The sequence below is a fragment of the Rhinolophus ferrumequinum genome, chromosome 9 (genome assembly GCF_004115265.2).
Source record: "Rhinolophus ferrumequinum isolate MPI-CBG mRhiFer1 chromosome 9, mRhiFer1_v1.p, whole genome shotgun sequence".
Taxonomy (NCBI): domain Eukaryota; kingdom Metazoa; phylum Chordata; class Mammalia; order Chiroptera; family Rhinolophidae; genus Rhinolophus; species Rhinolophus ferrumequinum.
Genome location: NC_046292.1, coordinates 25,280,283 through 25,299,757, shown reverse-complemented (window position 1 = coordinate 25,299,757; position 19,475 = coordinate 25,280,283). Strand labels below are relative to the sequence as shown.

General features: G+C 49.4%; 2 protein-coding genes across 3 annotated transcripts in view; both read left to right on the top strand.

The window, feature by feature from the left end:
- Positions 1 to 3,325: 3,325 nt before the first annotated feature.
- LSM10 (LSM10, U7 small nuclear RNA associated) lies at positions 3,326 to 5,913 on the top strand. Of its 2 annotated transcripts, none has more exons than XM_033113250.1 (2): positions 3,326 to 3,631; positions 5,110 to 5,913. In XM_033113250.1, the coding sequence occupies exon 2, from the start codon at positions 5,126 to 5,128 to the stop codon at positions 5,495 to 5,497; it is 372 nt and encodes a 123-aa protein (XP_032969141.1). In that variant the 5' UTR covers positions 3,326 to 3,631; positions 5,110 to 5,125; the 3' UTR covers positions 5,498 to 5,913. The 2 variants fall into 2 exon arrangements, with proteins under 2 accessions (XP_032969141.1, XP_032969142.1); XM_033113251.1 differs by having other exon boundaries at positions 5,107 to 5,913.
- Positions 5,914 to 11,336: 5,423 nt separating this feature from the next.
- The window catches only part of STK40 (serine/threonine kinase 40), a 39,059-nt gene continuing 30,920 nt past the window's right edge, over positions 11,337 to 19,475 (top strand). Inside the window, exon 1 of the mRNA XM_033114357.1 lies at positions 11,337 to 11,517. The gene's annotated coding sequence lies outside the window, so the exon portion shown is untranslated. The remainder of the gene's footprint in view (positions 11,518 to 19,475) is intronic.

Genomic DNA, 19,475 nt, shown 5'->3' with positions numbered 1-19,475 from the left:
ATCCAAACAGAATCCAATTCCCTCGTCTACTTCATCTGGTTTGTCAACTCTGGTTTATATCCAGTATGGAGACCAACTCAAACCACAGGAAACCACAGCAAGAGAAATGTAAATTTCGGAGGGCCAAAAACATGTATACATATGACTTATATTCATCTTTTGTTATTGGTATATATCGAGTATTACAATTTTAATACAGTTTTTTTCCTTTCTTAAAATGTGTATACATTTTTTTGGCACCCTCTGTATTTATCATAATACTTAATCATAAAGACCCACATTAAAATCTGAAAACTAATACGACTTTTACCTACCCCGGCTGCCTTTAAATAATGCCCTGGGTAACTCCTCTTTAGCTGCTGAATTCCTGGACAGCTGACCACAGTGGGAGTTAAAGGAAGTGTTCGCAGGGATTGGGCCAGGGAACCCCTTCACAGCTTCATGATTTGGTGTAAAGTAAATTCTCAGATCATAATTCAGCCCTTTTCAAATGAGAATGTCAAGATGCATTCCAATGGCTAATGGAAATGAATTGTGGATTTCTTGATTACCTTAATACTTCTCCCCTACATACTTACCCCCCCACCCACCACCACCCTCACCCCCACACATACTACATTCTTTTTGTTTCTGGCCAGTGGTCTCTGTCAGCTCTCCAAACTACCTGAAACCCCAATTGCATTAGCCTGGTGACGCCACACCACTAGCACAGCCCCAGAAGAGCTGGGGGCAGAACCCAGGACTCCTAAATCCTAGACAGGCACATTTGCCTCAGATTACTCTGCCCTCCTTTCTCTTTATGAAACTCCCTGACTTCTGAAACGTTGGGGTCAACATTTGTTTCAGGTTTTCAAGGGGAAGGTATAGTATCAGCCAAGGACATTTGACTCGTGTTCCAAATATCCTAAAGACCGCTCAGCATTGGTTACAATTGAGGAAATAATACTAATTTTGTATGCTCTCCCTCATCTCTCTAGCTCAGCGTATCTTTTATCTATACCTTCTTCCCCTCTGTTGCACCCAGCCTTCTTTCTGCACCTCAGATATTTATCCAAATGGCTGCAGAGGTGCTCCTTTCCTATCCAAACCGCTCTCACCCACCCCTTTGGCCTCTGCCTCTCCAGGGACTCCTTGCCTCCATCTTAATCCATCTGGCTGCTCCTACATTCCTCTCCACTCACCAGCACTGCAGGCTTCCTTGCTGCCTCACCTTCCCTCCCTCATACACCCCTATAGCTCCTTTCACTACACAGATCCTAATTCTCATGTCTCCAGGCCCCAACTTTGCTAGATCCAACAGCCATTTCTCCTCCCCATGCTCCTTGGCTCTTTGAAGGTCCTCAGCTCTGCCAAACACGCTTGTCTTCCTAAAACTCTCTCACCCTTGAGCCCTGGTGACTCTAATCATACTGCTTTCTGACTACACTTCCCCTCCCTTCCTCAATGGCTTCTGGTTGAGGATTGCCCTGTATGACACAGGTGTTGATGTAGCTAGCTATTTTTAAAAGTCTGTCAAAATGACCAGGTCATTTGCCAGATGGCCCTTATTTCATCCCTGGCTTTTTTCATTCCTCACCCTGATCTCATCTCTCACTCCATTTCTCCCCTCACTCTATGCCTTACTCTGACACGCCCCACCACCAAATGTTTTATGCACTCCTGGTGCTTAGTTTGCATTCTTCTGCAAATTGTTTTGCACAGCTTTCTTTTTTCAGAGAGGCCATTACTTTCACCCATTACTATTAACTGCAAACCTCTGTATTCCCCCTTAGCTGGGCTGCAGGCTCACTTTTCTGAGATGTCCCACGCCACCTCACATTTCAGAGTCTAACACTGATGTCGTTTTTATTTAGTATATGTATTTCACTGTCAAAAAGCATTGAAGAAACTTAAATATAATACAAAACAGGACAGTTTTCCATTGAAAAGAAATGGAAGTGATGGGTAGAGGTTACCAAAAACTCCCTAACAATGGAGACAATCACCAACAGAGAAGTCAGTTGCTGTTCACTGAAGTCGGTCAGGCAGTGGTTAGGGGGTCATCTGTGGGTGCCATAGAGGGGATTTGGACACTGGGTGGCAAGTTGAAGCAGGTGAGCTAGGAATCACCCTAACTGTAAGGATTCTGTGACCCCCTGACAATCAGAAGCAGAAGCACAACAGAGATCATCTAAAGGGAACAGAGAAATTCAAGGCTCCTGAAATGAATTTAATTCGAGTGGGCTTTGTACTGGTCTAGGTTGTTGGTTGCCAAAAATTGGAACTGATTCTGGCTATTTAAGTAGAGAAGGAATTTACTGAAAGGGAATCAGGCAACTCAGAGTTCTCTAGACAGTCTGTCGGGCAAGACTGGAGAACCATGAGGAAATGGACAGGAACCAGGGAGTTTAGTCAGCATAGCAGAGGACTCCAGCACCAGGAGTACCCTCAGGATGAGGCACTGGATGACGCAGATGCGAGCACAGAGCCTAAACAGTCCCTGCTGGTTTGTACCGCATGCTCCAGATTTAAAATCTGATAATTTCTGAGTTTAGGTCACATGACAAGGATCAGAGACAATATCTGACCTTTAAATTACCTGTAGTGGGAAGCAGAACTTCACCTGCCACCGAAATTCATAGAATGTCTGATTTCCCCAAACATGGGAAAAGGAGTTCAGTGGCTGAATAGCCAAAAAATGAGATTTCCTCCACACGCATGACCCCCACCCCACCCCAATCTTCTCATTCCTATCAATGGGCCACCATCGCTCTGCATACCTAGTGTTAACATTTAAATCGATTCCTCCTCCTCCTCCTCCTCCCCACACTCCAGATTTAATCAGCCTCCAAGGATTCTAATGAACTGTTTTCCAAATTGTCAAGCTCATTTCCACCAAGTCCTTCGCACAAACTGTGTCCTCTAATTGCAATGCTCCCCTCCTAGTTTTCACAAGGTTGGCTTCATGTCATTCGTCTCAGCTCAGATGTCAACTTATTAGGACATCCCTGACCACCCAATAAAAGGCCACCCAGTCACTATCACATCACCCTATTTTAATTCTCTGAAGAACTTTTATCATAATTTTCTTGTTTTCCTTATACACTCCCCCCACACACACACACACACATCAGTAGATTTAAAGGTCATCAATTCTGGGAGCTTGTCTCCTTGGTCACCGCTACGGCCAGAGCCTGGGAAGGGGCCTGACACATGGTGAAGGATCAATGAATATTTGTTGAATGAATGAATGACTTCAATGAAGGGGAGAATCCAATGACATTTGCCGGGGGTTGCAAGAGCGTGAGCACGACGCTCGCAAGGCATTCTGGGGATTGTAGTTCGACATCACCCCGCGGTGGCGCGGGCCTGCGAACTGAGCGCTCTCTATGCTCCGGGAGGACAGAGCGGCGCCGTCGTTGCTATGGCTTTTCAGTCTCGCCGCTGGAGGGAAGCCTCCCAGCTAGGCGCCCGCTAGCTCTGGCGCCAACGCGGACCGGGAAGCGGAAAGAATCCCGCGTGGTGGGTCCGGGGACCCCCAGGGCCGAGCGCGAGGAGACCGGAACCCCGGAGGACAGCGCGAGCAGCGGAAGCGTTTACTTCACGATTTGCTGAGTGTAGCTCATCTACCCCAACCCACTCCCACGGCTCTGTGAGTAAAGGCTCGTCATCATCCTCACTTTACCGATGGGCTAACTGGCTTGAAGAAGCTAAGTGGCTTGCTCGAGGTCTCCCTCCCAGGAAGTGACAGAGCCCGTCTTAGAGCCCAGGTCTGCCTCTTTGCAGTCATGGTGCGGCCCCAAACCTCCGCTTGGGCACAGAGTTCTGGTGAAGCCTGGTGGGGTCGTTAGACCCTTCCAGCCCCGCTCCTTCAGTGGCTTAGGCTGGCTTGCCACACTTAACGCCACCCTGCTCAGCCCTATGGGGATTCTGAGTGAGGTCTTAAAGAAAATTCCATCACCTTCCACTCAGTCTGAAAATAGGGATGGATAAGACAAAATTACATTAATAAAATATCAGGGCATGTTGAAAGCAAAGGAAAGTACATTTAATGTGGTGAGATTCTGTTAGCCTTATTTAGCCTATGGTTTAATAGATGTGGAAACAGGTTCAGAGACATTGAGTAACTAACTGCCCTAGGTTTACAGTTTGTGGGTGGAGCGGAAATTCCATCCTAGGTTTCTCAAAATCTGTGTGCTTTATATGTTCCTTTTTTTTTTTTTTTTTCAATTAATGACCTAAATTTCTACTTACATGGCGGCTGCATATTGTAGATAGACCAGTCGTTCTCAGTGGGCCCCAGACCAACAATCAGCGTCAACTGAGAATATGTTAGAAAGGCACATTCTTGGGCCCCACCTCAGACCCACTGAGTTAGAAACTGAGAATGGGGCCCAGTAATGTGTTTTAACCAGTCCTCCAGGTGATTCTGATGCTCACTAACGTTTGAGAACTACTGGTGATTTCACCTAGGGGGTCATGTTAAAATGCAGATTCTTTCAGAAGGTAAGGGGCGGACTGAAGATTCTGCATCTCTAACAAATACTTGGGTGATGCTGAAACTGCTGGTCATGGACCATATTTTGAGTAGCAGGGGGATAAACTACACCGTAGAGCAGTAGTTCTCAAACTTGGATACACATTAGAATTACCTGAGGAGCTTTTGAAACATAGGATACCTGGGGCTCCACCCTTGACCAAATGAATCAGAATCTCTGGGGTGTGGCAGTCAGGTAAAAACCCACCAGGTGATTCTAACATACAGTGCAGTTTCAGAACCCCTGGTGTGGAGTTTGGAGGAGGGAAGCCACGGATTTTGAATCCCAGCACCTCCACTTATCAACTGTGTGACCTTGGGCAAGTGACTTAACCTCTCCTGGCCATATTTTCCTCGTTTATAAAATAAGTATAAGTAATCCTTGGCTTACAAGGCAGTGTAAGGGTTTTAGGAGGTGTGTATATGCAGTGCCTGGCTCCTACAGGTGCTCCAGAGACTCAAAAACTGGGGAGGTGGGCAGACCTGGGGAAGTCTGTGCTGGGGATTTTGTGCTAGACACTGGTGGAGGTGAGTTGGCAACGGCACCCCTTAGCTTGCTACAGCTCCCCTCTGTGTGCTCCTCCCGCAAGCAGCCAGCAGTGTGGAAACATGGCGGTGAGCCACTCGGTGAAGGAGCGGACCATCTCTGAGAACAGCCTGATCATCCTGCTGCAGGGCCTCCAGGGCCAGGTCACCACTGTGGACCTGCGGGATGAGAGCGTGGCCCACGGACGCATAGACAACGTCGATGCCTTCATGAACATCCGCCTGGCCAAGGTCACCTACACAGACCGTTGGGGGCATCAGGCCGAGCTGGATGACCTCTTTGTAACCGGCCGGAACGTCCGGTACGTCCACATCCCAGATGACGTGAACATCACTAAGACCATTGAGCAGCAGCTGCAGGTCATCCATCGGGTTCGCAACTTTGGCAGCAAAGGTCAAGGCCGGCGGGAATTTCCCACCAAAAAGTATAAATGAGTTTGGCCCTTCAGCAAGCCCCAGTCCCCACTCAGGTTCCTTCTGAGTTCTACTGAGCCAACGACTGCCTGCTATCCCTCCCTTCCCGGGTTCTGGGAAGGGAGCAGGGCCAGCCCAGAAACTGGTGTCTGACAGACAACACCTGTCACAGTTGCCTTTCACAGGGTTCCACCTCCCAGATTCATCCTGGGACCCAGAATCCTATTTACCTGTGGCCTTGGGGTAGATGACAATCTCCCTTTTGATCAGTTGCACCTGAATCTGTGATTTAGTGATTTAGGGAATCTGTCAAATAGTTTTCCACCCTCACACAGTGAGGATTAGTAAATGTGCTGGGCCTTAGCCACCCCTGAATATCCCTATTTCTCTTGCAGTTGTGTTTGTTTTCTCATAAAACTAAACTTGGACACAAACAAGTCCGTGCCTCTTGCTTCCCCTGATGAGTGTGGGTTCCCTTTTGGTCCTGTGTCCTAGGCTGCTGGGTCTCAAACTTGGCTGCACATTGGACTCACCTATCCCACACTCACCTATTTGGATTTCGCCGGTATGGGGTATGGCCCGGGCATTGGATTTTTATAAGTTTCCCACATAAGACTGATATGCAGCAAAGTTTGAGAAGTGTAGTAGGAGAATCCTTCAGTCTGGTCAGGTGGAAAGTGGCTTTTCTGTTGAGATTCCCTATGGAGGAGGCTGTTAGTCTCTGCATTTCCTCAGGGGGAGAGGTTGGAGTAATCCTGGCCCCTCCCCTCAAGTGTGGGAACTCCTCCAACAGCAAGTAATCAGGCTCCAATTCTGAGAGTCATTGGGTCCTCGGGGAAGAAGGGATTCTGGAGTTAGAACCCAAGTCTTTGTTGTCACTGCTTTGCAGCCAGACCAGCCCTGCCACAGGCAAACCACCATCTCAGTAAAAGCAGCTCCGTCCTGTGGAACCAGAGGGTTTGTCTTCATCACACAGACATCCACAGAGCAGCTGCCTAGTGCTCGGCCTTCTCCTGAGCACATACTAACAATAAGATTCGCTACCTTCTGGAGAGGAACTTATAATCTAGTGGAAGAGGTGATCAGTAACCACAAAAATGAGATTCAGCCAGAGAACAACTGTGCCAGAGCTGTGAATAAGGCACTTTAAGATGCTGTCATTTCTTGAGGGAGATTGGACAGGAATATTCATTTGGGCAGGAGCAACCCAAGATCATTGCATTTACATTCCAGCACAGTCTTTTTCAAAGTGTTGTCCTTGGACCACCTCATGAGAACCAACTGGGATGTGTCTAGAAAAGCCACTTTTCTGGCTCCCTTTCCCCAGACTTGAACCAGAATCAAGCTGGAACTCTGCATTATTCATTTAAATTTAAACGGAGAAGGAGCCTGGCATTTAAAGAGCCAAAGGAGAGCAGAGGAAACTGCTAGTGCAAAGGTCCTGAGGTGGGAAAGCTTGGGAGTTTGGGGCAATAACAATACCATTGCCGTTACTGAGGCAGAAGAAATGGGAGAGGGGTGGGGCAAATGATACAAAGACCTTGGGGGTAAGGAGTGTAGCTGGTTCCAATTCTGGTGTGTAAGAAATATAACTTGAATTTTCTCTAACTCAAGTGAATTCATGTTTTGCCTCACTCAGCCAAGTGTCAGAAACTTAATTGCAGTCCATTCAAAGTTACCCCCACTTTCCTTGGAATTGGTCGAATTCTAGGGTTTTCCTTTCAAGGCACCAAAGCATGGGAAGGGTAGTCTAATCTGGTGGTCATTCAGTCACAATAGCATCCACTGAAATGTCCTCATTTTGTTCTGGCATTTTGTCATCTATCTGCTCAGGTTGCACAAGTCCACGAGGGTTTTGTTCTGGTGTTTTGTCATCAGCCCACTCGGGTTGCTGCTGAGTTGCTGCTCTCTGACCAAAGACCGCCTGACCTCCCCTTCAAGTGTAACCCATACGCCTCTCAGTGTTCAGATTTTTGTTCTACTTTTCCCAGGCCAGTCAGGCCCAAATTCTTAGGGTCTTGGGTTAGTTAGGCCCTGTTTGCCCAAATGCAGCACACAGCTGTTTCTTCAGAGGGTTTTGTTACTTCTTGGCGTTCCCCCAGGAAAAAGAAGCACAACTCTTCCTGTTTTCCACTCTCTGAGACCCAGCTGATACCCTCCAGCTAACAGGCTGAGAAGAAGCTTCTTTCTTCTCAGGGACCACCCCCAAGTCAGTCTCCCAGATCCCCATGTCACAGTTTTCTAAATTTGTATCTGCTCAGAAATTCTTTCCATTCCTCTCTGAAGCCTAGGCCTTTGGAATTCAGAAGCTAAAAATGAACTCTGCATTCTGTTGTATCATTTATTTCCTGACAGAAGGAATGCAGAGTAACCTAGCTATCTGCATAAAGGAAAGGTCAAGAGCCACCAAGGAAGAGATTTAAAAACAAAAAGCATTGCCAATGTCATCACCCCATTGGAGTTTGGGTTTTGTGCTACTCGTGGTGTGGCCTTTATTCAAGCCCAGACATAAAGCAATGTGGAGGTCCTAGGTGATGACTGAGCCCTCAGGAATTCTGACGGCTCGGGTGGTATGGCATGTCCCCTCTTTCCCTTCCTGTTTCTGGAGAGAAGAGTACAGGGGTCTCTGTCTCTGATTTGTAGGAGGGGGACTGTCAGGGCTCCGAGGAGAGCTGGGTGGGCATGCAGCTTGAAGGTCCTGTCTCCCTGGGGGCCATACAAGTGACACAGCATCTCCAGCTCTCAGCTGGTTAGGACATGAAGGGACTTGAAGGAGAACATCCAGTTCAGTGAGTTCCAGTCTGGTATCCCTGCCTGAAAGATCCCTGAGGGCAGTAGGGGTCCCTTGAGTTCTTATCAATGTTCCAGAAGGACCCAGAGAAACAGCACATAGTATTGGAGGGTAACCAAGCTGGCTTGGTCTCTGCTTTGGGCTGTAATTATACCAGCAGAATGGTGGTCACCTTGGCTTGCTCTTTCTGAGCAAGCTCTAATGGCTATAATACGAGGCTGTGATCAATAAAAAGGGGAAAATGACTTGATGCAAGTTGTATGAGAGACAAAATCTTACTGAATGTGAGGCTCGTGTGGAGGGAAAATGCTAAAAGAAGCTTTGACGGTGAGATGGTTGGGAACCACTGATCCAGTACAACTCTGCCTTTTTACAGTTGAGGAAACAGGCCATTTCCTCAGGGAGACGGGGAAAGGGGTCTTCTCAGGTCCCGTGTTTAACTTATTGGCAGAATGCCAAGATGGTCATCATAAGTAGCTATCACTTGCTGAACCTCATTGCGTGCCAGGCCCTGTGCCAGGGCCCTAGGTGCTCCAGGAGGACACAGCTGTCGCCTGTTTGGTCCCACTGGATCTCCAGCATCTAGCCCAGTGCTCTGCACATAGCAGGCACTCCATAAATCTTTGTGGAATGAAAGAATCATCTCGTTTCATCATTGTTACAATGGTATATATTAGTAGCCCCATTTTACAGATGAGCAAACAGACCCAGAAAGGTGAAGTGACTTGCTCAAGGTTGAAGAGCCAGTGAACAGCAGAGTGGGGATAAGAACTCAGGTCTGTATGACCCAAATTCCATGATACTACACTATACTATTCTGCTTGCTCGCACTCCTGACACCACATGACGACACAGTGCCCTGCTCATCTCGATGGTGGTACCCAATCACCAGGTGGGGGCCTGGCACTCAAAATTTGCCATACACAGGCGTGGGGCTTGGCCACAAAGAGAAGCCAGAAGTCCGCCAATAACAAGGATTTGCTGGGTTTCAGAAGCCTGAGGAAGCTCTTTGGGGTTGAAGACCTCCTCCTGTGTTGGGCAGGCCTGCCTATATCTCGTCAAGCAACCATCTCATGCTGTTGTGACAGGCGTCACTTTGTTATGGCAGTGCCATCTGCCAGTATGCCCAGAGTTGGAGAGCCAGCAGGAGAGTATGTCACTGTGTGTGTGTGTGTGTGAGAGAGAGAGAGAGAGAGAGAGAGACACGCAATAGCTTCATGTTGGTGTCTTGATGACAGTGTTTCATTTCCTCTGGCTGGCACCTTTAGTTTTTATTCATTACCTATTCTCCCCTCTTTCTCTTTCTCCTCCTCTCCTTTGTTAAAATCCTATGTTTTGAATCAGCTGAGAGTCTCCTGGGGGTGGGGATGGTGTTGTCAGCTCCTAGTGATTCATCTAGCTGATAATTAGAACTCTGGAAAACCCAAAACTTATTTCTGTCAGAGTCAGGGCTTCCGGAATCCCTAGGCTTTTCCCTTTGTCAGAGAGGAGAGCTGGGGAGGGGGCGGGGAGGGGGTGGCTGGCTTCCTTGTGCCTGCCTTTCTGTCATCCCCTTCATCAGAGCTCTGTAACTGAGGTGAGTCGGAGCACTCTTACTCACCAGGTCCTATGAGAAATTGCCTCCACACTCACTGAATCCTCACAGTGATCCCACGAAGTGTTATCCCTGTTTTGACAGCCAAGGAAGGTTAAGGAACTTACACTAAGTCACTCAGCTTGTAAGGAACGCAGTAGGAATTCAAATCCACCCATCTCAGAATCTGTCAGAGTTGGTTCAGATCACAGCTCTGCCATTATAAGCTCTGTGTCTTTGGATGGGTTACTTCCCCTCTCAGAGCCCTAGCTTCTTCATCTATAAATAGACTCCTAACCTGATGTCTCTAAACTCCTCAATACGGTGTGTGACACAACAGTGGGAGCTGTTTTAGTACTATTATTATTTAACCCTATTAGTTCCCAGGACACCAAGCATTCAGAGAGACAGAGATGGACACAGGAGGCTGCATCCAGACTCTCACTTGTACCAACTCTCATGTCCTGGCACTGCCTGTGTGGAGATGACAAATACGCATACACATAAGTGCCTGGCCACATGCCCTAGAAAAACCCAGCACCAGGCTTGGACACGTGTGCCCACACAAGGATACAGGGTGACCCAGGGCATAGCTAGCTGGAAAGACACCCGAGGTGTCAGTCATATGCAGCAGGCACCGCAGCTCACACCCGAGACAAAGGAGTGGGGCCATTGTCGCTGGTGCTGCTGCCACTAAGCTCTCCTAGCTGCTTCTGCATGGCAGGGGAGGGAAGCCAGGCTCTCAAAGGGCCCCAGTGAGTCACCAGCCTGATGCAATCCCTTTAAAGGGCTCATCTGCTGGTGCAAGAAGCTGATTCATGGAGGGCGTGGTTGCTGGAGGAGGAGGAGAAAGGCACCGAAACTGCAACAGGAGGGGCTGAGGTTAGGTGGCTGGAATAGTTAACAGGAACTCTTCACTGTAAACCTCCCTGGTCAAGACTCCAGCGATCTTCAGTTGAAGCGGGGTTTCTACAAAAGCGAGGGGCCCAGAGGAAAATGTGAGGGCTGCGACAGGAATTCCTGTCATTGAGTCTAACTGCAGCTCTCTACGCACAGAACTCCAGAAACCGAGAAATGGGGATCAAGGAAGAGCCATTTTTCTGATAAATATACTACATCTGGCCGACCTGCCAACTGCTGGAGATTTCTCCAAATCCAGCAGGGCGTGTGCAGGGTACGCGAGGTGCCGCGGAGCCGGGGCGGGGGACGGTGCCTCCGGCCCAGCCTTTCCTCAGACATAGATAAGCAGTTAGTACCGCCCCTTTAGAGTCTCAGCCTCCAATCGTTTCACAGATCTCGGCCCAGACCCCACCTTGAACCAATCCGCAATTGGAATCTGGCCTCTGGCCTGAAGGCTTCCGCCCGTTGTCAAGATGGTGCCCAATCCCAACGCCGTGGGTCTGTGGACTCGGGCGAGGGGCGGGGCCAGGGGCGGGGGCGGGGCTGCGGCTTGTGCCCGGAGGAGGGGGCGGTGCGTCACTTCCGTTGTCAGGTGGCGGCGCCGCAGCCATGGAGGGAGGCGGCGGCGGCGGTGGCGGCTCGGGCGGCTGCGCTGGGAGGCGGCCGTGAGCGGCTCCCACGCCCCCGGCCCGGCCCCGGCCCCCCGGGACGGAGCGCCGAGCAGTCCCGGCTCCGGGCTACGGACTATGGGCGAGCAGCGCTGAGCACCGGGGGAAGGTGAGAGCGGGGGTCCGGGAGTGGGGAGCCGGGCGGGGGGTGCGGGTTGGCTGGGCGGGCCTCAGCGGCGGTGGCGGTGGGACTCGGGTGACAGCCTGAAGCTATCCGGCTGCGACAGAAGTGGCAACAGCGAATGTCCCCTCCTCTTCTGGGGTCTGCAGTTCCCCGGTGGCGGGGGCTGCTGCGCGCCGGGGCCGCGGTAAGCCTTGGTCTCGCCGAAGCCCTGGGAGGTGGACACTGCCAACCTTGCCCGGAATCACTCGGCCAGTAAGTGAAGGCACCGGCGTTTGAACCTGCCAGGTTTTTCCCAAGAGACACCTTCTGTCTCTCCATGCTTCCCTCCTGATCTCGAGAGGGACTTGAAAGTTAGAACGAGTCCCCAGGGAGGGCCAGCCAGGGCTTCCTCCAGGAGCCCTCACCCGTTGGCACGGGCACCATCGCTTCTGGGGAATTTCTCTTCCCAGGCGGCGTTCGGGTGCGGGTCAGAGCTACCTGCTTGCCAGTGCTACATTTGGTCGGCCTTTTCCAAGGAGAGAGAGAGCCTGTTGCTGTGGTCACTGTTTCACCTGCCATGCCGGGTCAGGCCCGCCCATTCCCACGCCACTTGGCCCCACCTTCCAGGCTGGGGTTTTGGGATTCCCGACTCCTCGTTCTCTGCCCACCCCCACTCCCTAGGTTTGATGCCGGTTTGTTGGCGGAAGGAAGAGATGACAGCCGCCTTCTGTGGCAGGATAGACTTTGCTCTGTTTTAAGTCACGGGAGGAAACCCATTGGCTTTGCTTGGTTTTGAGAGCAGTGGGGAAGAGGGTAGTCACTCTGGGCTGGGCGCATTTCCCTCTTGGCTTAGCTTTCACGAGATAAGGAAGAGAAGAATATGTAATTGTAAGGCCAAAAGCATCCTTGTTTGTAAACTGTTTGTGAGCTGCTCCAGCGCTTTAATGGCCCTGTTGTGCCAGTTGTTTACTGGTTGGATCTAGACAGTTTGGAGATAGCCCTCATTCATTCATTCATTCATTCGTTCCCCACATGACAACAACAGTATCTTTGCCTGGAGAAGCAAGTACCCTATATTATGGTGATTAAGACTGGGCTTTGGAGGCAGTCTTCCTGAGTTCAAATTCTGGCTCACAGCTTTCTAGCTGTGTGACCTTGGGCACATTGTTTAACCTCTGTGCCTCAGTGTTCTCATCTCTAAAATAGGTTGATAACAGAGTTGTAAATATTTAAAAAGTTAACATATGTAAAACACATAGAACCATGTCTGCCACATAATAAGCATTCAATAAATATTAGCTATTATTCCTATTTCAAGAAGCTCATGGTCCGGTTAAGGGAGACTGACCTGTAAACAAGTAGTGGAAATGTGGTCTAAAAAGCCAATAGCAGCAGGAACAGAATGCTGTGGGAGCCCAGTGGAGGGAGCTGCTAGGTCAGCCTGGGTAGCAGGAGGGTCCTGAGAAGGCTTGGCTGAAGCTGTTATGCTGGAGCTGCATCTAGAAGGATGGGAAGATTTAGCCAGGTGAGAATGAAGGAGCGAGGTGTTCTACTTAGAGACAAGTAAACTCATAGTTTATTCTAGAAACCTCAGCCTGTTCAATATGGTAGTGTGAAAGTCGACATAATGCAAAGTAAGGCAGTATAGGTTGACAAGGGAATGCCACATTAACAATTCCGGACTTTGTGCCAAGGGCCATGGGGAGCCAATGAAAAGGTTTTAAGCACTGGAGTGTCATGGTTGGATCTAGTTTTAGAACTATCTCCCTTGAGTCTCAACAGAGGAAGGAAGGAAGAGGGGAGAGACCAAAAGACTGGAGACCTCTTCAGAGGCCATTGCAGGCCTCTGAGAGGAGAGAGGTGGTGCTAGTGTGGTGGATCTTTGCTGAGAAAGCACTTTTTGCAACCGGTGGCAGGTGACAAGCTCCCTATATTGCCCTCGGCTTCTCTGCCTAGCACAGAAGTGACTGGCGCATGTGCCCCTCTCTTCCTGAGCTTGCAGGTCACTTGAGCAGCCAGGGAAGTAAGGTTACCTTCTCAGAAGGCCAGTTGTAGGGGGTGCTCCCTTTGCTCCCTTGTACCTTTAATTTGACCTTTTGGGAAAACAACAGATTGTAGTGGTTAACAGCCTATTTGGCACTGCAGTCAGACAGATCTGGGTTCTAATCCCAGCCCTGCTAGTCACTAGAAGTTGCTTATTCTCTCCATGCCCAGCTTTCTCATCTATGAAATGGTGACAGAGCCCCTCCCTAGTAGGGCAATTCTGAGGATTAAGAAAGCTATGGCAGGTTGAGCATTTAGCACACACTGAGTGAGACATGCTTGGAAGTGTTAGCTGTTATTACAGGCCGCGGGAAAGAACTTCCAAAAAGTAGTTGATGCAATTAGTGGCAACTGGAACTGTGTCCCATTGAGCTGTCAGAAGTGTCCTGAGGGATCACAAGAATTTTATTGTATTCTTTCTGAAAAGGAAATCAGTGGGGAGTTTACCCAGGCTGTATGGGAGCCATTTGGATGATTCAGCACGGCTCTTTAAAAGAACCATTTTTTTAAAATAGAAGTAGGACTGCTGAGGGGAAAAAAAAAGTGTTTTAAAGTACGAGCAAAAGTAGAGTTTCTTCCATGTGTGTCCCTATTATGACCCTAGTCTGGTGTCTGAATTAGTGTTATCAGGAAGCCTCCCATGCATTGATGTGTGTAGTGGCTCAGAATCCAGAACTTGAGTTCCGTACACGAGTGGCTGGAGCTGTGCTGGGATTAGAAGGAGAACGGAGGGAGAGGTAGGCTACAGGGACAGATGGGGCAGGCTCCTCACCGATTCACACATGCACAGAGTTAGACAAGTCTCGCACAGAAGCCTGTGCAGCATGTAGTGGGAACCCAGAGGAAGGAGTGATTCCCCTGGGAGATGAGGAGGAGGCTGGGGAGAAGTTGGGAGAGCCCTTGGAGCTTACACTGGATCGTGAAGGGTGAGGAGAGTTTTCTGAGGGCTCATGCTCCCGGCAGGGGAGCAGCATGGCACAGGCATGGATGCCTGCTGGTGTGTGTGCACTTTAGGACCCCCGAGAGGTTCTCGCACAGGGTGTGAAGGGACCTGCCTGTAGGACACACTGGAGAGGGGGCACCAGTGCTCAGATGCTTGAACTAATCATTCTGTTGGTGAAGGGCTTTTCGTTTTAAGTGGAGGAAACGTTAGACCTGCATCTTCCCAAAAGCACTCTGGCTGTGGGTGGAGGATGGACTGGAGAGAGAGTGAGTGTGGAGTCCCCGTAGGAGGCTGTTGCAATAATCAAAGCAAGGACTAGCGGGGCCTGGATCAGGGCAGCGATCAGGGCTGCTTTGGGTGAAATCAGCTGGACTCGGGGAGTGTTGGGAAGATTAAGGGAAGGGCAATGGTGGCAGGTGATCCCAAGGTTCCTGGTGTGGGAGACTGAATGAGTGACAGTGCAGAGCTAGGATGGCTTGGGAGAAGACAGTGGCCAGTGAAATCTGCCAGCTCCGTTCAGAAGCCCTGAGCACACCCTCACGGGACAGCGTCAGTTGTGGTCAGTGGCTCCCTATCTGGCTTAGGGCCAGGCTTCCCTCTGATTTTGCCTGAGTCAGCGCCTGGGAGAAGGGCAGCTTCCCTTCACCTTTCCTCTGTCCAGGTTTGCCCAGGGAGGTGAACTTCTTCAGTGTTTCAGAAACTCAAGTGGCTGAGTCTGAAAAACTCCCATAATTTCTGCAGCCTTCACATGGCCCTAAAGAGCAGCCCTTCAGGCTGGTATTATCCACACTGATTCAGCAGGTGTCAGACTGATGGGGTCCTGGACAGCAGCTACCCTGGGGTGGGGGGGAAAGGCTCCCTGGAGATCTTATCTAGTAAGAGACCTTGAGATTGGATTTACTCCAGCGGCTGGGCCAGCAGACTCAGTCCTTCTTAGGAAGGAGAGGTGTCAGCCAGAGGCCACATAGAACTCACTCAGAACCATCAGGGAAGAGCCCTTATTCCCCTGAGCTCAAGGGGAATATGGACTCGGCCTGAATGGGATTAGGCTGTGGAGAGGGTGCTGGTGGGTGTGGCTTCACATAGACCCTTTAGAACTGGGGAGCTCTCCGCAGGATTTGTCCTTGCATTTGTGCTGTAAAGAAGGTAGAAAAGAAAGTTCCCTGAAACTAGAGCATTTCTTCCTTCTCCACCCCCCCACCCCAGGTGAGACTGTGGCTTTGAAGGTGGCCCTCCCCACAGCAGCGCTGCATATCCTCTGGGATTTGTAATCAAGATTCCTAAGAGGGGAAAGGATGCTTTCACTTGCTGTGATTTACTCACTGTCTTAGAGATGGTTCTACTTTGGCACATGCATTTTGGGCTACATTGTGTCATCAGCATGTGTGTAATTTATTCAAGTTTTCTACTGATGTACTCAGGTTATTTTCTGTCTTTTGCTCTCCAAACAAAGCTGAGGTGACTATCTGTATACATGTGATCTTCCCCGCGTTAGGTGTCTGCAGGATAAATTCTAGGAGTTGCTGCTTCAAAGACTACCTTTTTTTTAATTATTATTATTATTATTATTATTGTTATTATTATTATTTAAAGTATTTCTAGACCCCATTTTAATAAACTGAAGCATTGTGATTTCCCCCAGCAAGCAAGAGTACTCGTTTTTGGGTTGCGGTCCCCCTTCTCCCTTCCTGAGGGGTCTATAGCCCAGTGGTGATGGCTGTTGGCTGTTGAGTTTAGACTCCCCAGTATAGCAGTATACAGGGCTGGTGATTTCAAAGAACAGTTTTTTTAAATAAAAGTAGGACTGCTGATTTTAAAAAAAAGAATTGTATTTTAAAATATGAGACAAAAGTATTTAAAGTTTATTTTGTGTGTGTCTCTATTTGTGACCATAGTCTGGTGTCTGAATTCAGAAAAAGCATCAGGCCTGTATATTGCTATACTGGGAGATTGGAAGCACAGAGGTCGCAAACCTGAGAAGGGCTCTTGTCATTCAGAGTGAAATTATCCCCTCTAAGTATGTTTATAGACTGCCACCTACTTGGCAAAAGAGATGGACAGAGGATCTTTAGCCTTTAGGGAAGCTGTGACCCAGGGGACCAGCCTGGACGTTGCCATAGTAATGCTTGTCATTTGTCTTTGAGTTTAGGGCAGAGCTGGTTCAAAGTGTGATGAGGGAACAGCAGGTGCTTCTAGGAACAGGCTTGATTCATCCCCTTGGGAGGACTTGGCACTGGCATAGCCCAAAGTTCTGTGGAGCTTTTGGAACCCCACTACTGGTATCTGCCAACTCGGGGGAACAAGAGTCCTGCTCCTTTTTGCAGTAGATATGGAGCTCCTGGTGTTACTGTATTTAGGGCACGTTCCAAGGGATATGTTCTCTTCTGACTCCTCTCCCAAGGTGGTTTCCTAAAGGAATAGGAAGGAAACCGGCCAAAAAAGAAGGATCCCCATCACTTTCCAGGTCTGCTGCTAAATACTCTGCAATACATATTGAATCTTTCTCACATCTAAGGAAGAAAGAGTTGTCTGTTTTACAGAGGAGAACCCCTAGGCTCAGAGGGGTTCAGTAACCTGTCTGCTGTTACACAGCCAGCAAGGGCAGACCTCGATTTCTAGCCCACACTTGTGTGACTCTGGAGTTCATGCCATCCCAGTCCTCCATCTTGGCCAGGCGCTGGCCCCAGGGAACCCAGCCCTCATGGAATCTTGGACTCATAGAGCCGTAGACCTGGAAGGGACCTTGACAAAGCTGAAGCAGTCCCTTCTTTGCCAGAGGAATGGAAACTGCCACTGCCTGGAGACAAGTCCCTCCCCCTCCTGCCCTGTGAGCAGTGAGTTAGGAGACTTTCAACCATGTCTTCCAGCAGTTAAGGGCCTAGGCTCAGAACCCAGTTCTGCTACTTGCTCTCTGAGTGACCTTGAACAAGTCACTTGTGATCTCCATCCCCAGTTTCCTCCTCTACAAAATGGACATAACGCTCCTTGCTGCTAAGGTAACAATGAGGATTAGACACGAGCTGTTATTGTCTGTAGCAGGTTCAGCCTAGTGCCTGGCCCGCTGTCAGGAACCAGGGGCCAGCTCTAGTGAGAGGCCCACAGGAGCTCTTTGCTCCAGGTCTGTGAATGTCCCAAAAGCGGTGTCACAACCCAGCTTACAGGTCTCCCGTTTGAATGGTTTGATGGTCCTCCCAGCCCTTATGGATACGAGGTTGCGAGCAGGAAGTTCCTTGTAGGAATGTTTGCAAGTTACCTGGGAAAGCTTAAGTGTTCCAGAAGTGGTTTTGTCCCTTCTGCCTCCCCACCCCCGGTGCAGCCTTGCGTCAGCAGTCAGGCCCATACATCCGGGGCACTTGAGCTCACACATGTGTTGCCGTGCCATGTTCCCTCACTGTACCTTCTCAGGCTCAGCCTCCCCACCGATTCCATTACTGCTCTTAACAGTTTTAATGGGTTGAGAAAATTTTTAGATTTTTAAAAATTATTATCGTAGTCTGTGGTAAAATAGTTACACAACATGGAAGAATGTAAAACAAAACTCTCCCTCCCCTTCTTGGGCCCCTAGTTCTACTGTCTGGAGGTATCCATTAAGTTTCTTCTAGAAATTTCCTATGCATATTCAAAGGTGTGTATAATCTTTTTTTAAAAAACCCAAATAGGATCATATTATACAAATAGTACTGTAGTTTGCTTTTTTTTTTAATGTAATGTACCATAGGCATCTTTATCAGCAGGTGTAGATTTAGTCTTAAGGGCTGCATAGTATTCCATTGTCTGGATGGAACAGATGTAGTGAACCAATCCTTTCTTGGTGGACATTTAAATTGTTTTCTGTCTGAGATGTGTGTGTGTGTGTTGATTTTTGTGGTTTTGTCTTTTGTGATTTTTTGCTGCTACACATGGGGACCCTTGAGCACATTCATCTTTGTAAATTTGTGTGAGTGTATCTGTAGGATAACCCCTAGAACTGGTAGTGCTGGGCCTGAGGCGTGTGCATTTTCTTTTACTTTGTTGGCTGTTGTTTCACATGTGTCTTCTGTGCACCTGTTGGGCCTGTGCAGGGATTTTGAGGTGGATAAGGCCCCAGGCCCTGCCCGGCGGAGCTCACCCTGACAAGAGACACAGGAAAACAGACACGTAATGAGTGTGCGCTGGCCAGTGTGTGGACAGTATCTGTCTGTAGTGGCTTGTGGCCCTTGGGCTGAGGTTGCCCTCTCAGGCGCAGAGCAGGTGAGGCCCTCGTGTGAGCCCACCCCTGTGATCAGCCCACTGAGGGACACTCTGATGACCAAGCCAGCTGCCTGCCTCTGTAATCTTGTCCCTCTGAGCAGCCACAGCCAGCAGCATTTGAAAAAACTGCAGAAAGTGAACTGTATTGTTCATTGTCAAAGTTGTGAAATTTAATTTAATTGCATTTTTGATAGAGGCAGTTAAGGAAAGACAGTTTGCTGGCCCACGTCCAAATTGACTTTCTCACAGGATGATTGTAGTGATTTTTGCTGTTAAAAACAGCATAAGGATAGAGAATCACGTGCACCTGGGCCTAGCCTGGGCTTTCCCACCTGTCAGTCTGGAAACCTGGGATAGAAGGAAACTTAGCATTTGTTTAGTGCCTCCCACGCTTGGGCTCCCGGAAGTCCTCAGGGGACACTGCGCAGGGTAGCGCTGTCCTCTGGTGGGAGACTGAGGAGCAGAGAAATGGGTCCACAGCACACAGTGGACACAAAGGCGGCTCTCAGACTCGGCCAGCCCTTCAGTCGCTTGATGCTTTCCCTTTGCCTGATTTGGGCCACTGTGAGTGACAAGAACCTGGAGTCCACGTGGGACCCCGTGGCAGGCCTTGCACCTGGGCTGAGTCACTACACAAAGCAATAACTGATGGTTTGAGCTGAGGGGCCCCTGTCACGTGCTCATGCCAGGGTCCCCCAGTCGTAGGGAGGCTGGCATGAAGGGGAGGGCTGTCAGTGACAGGTCTGCT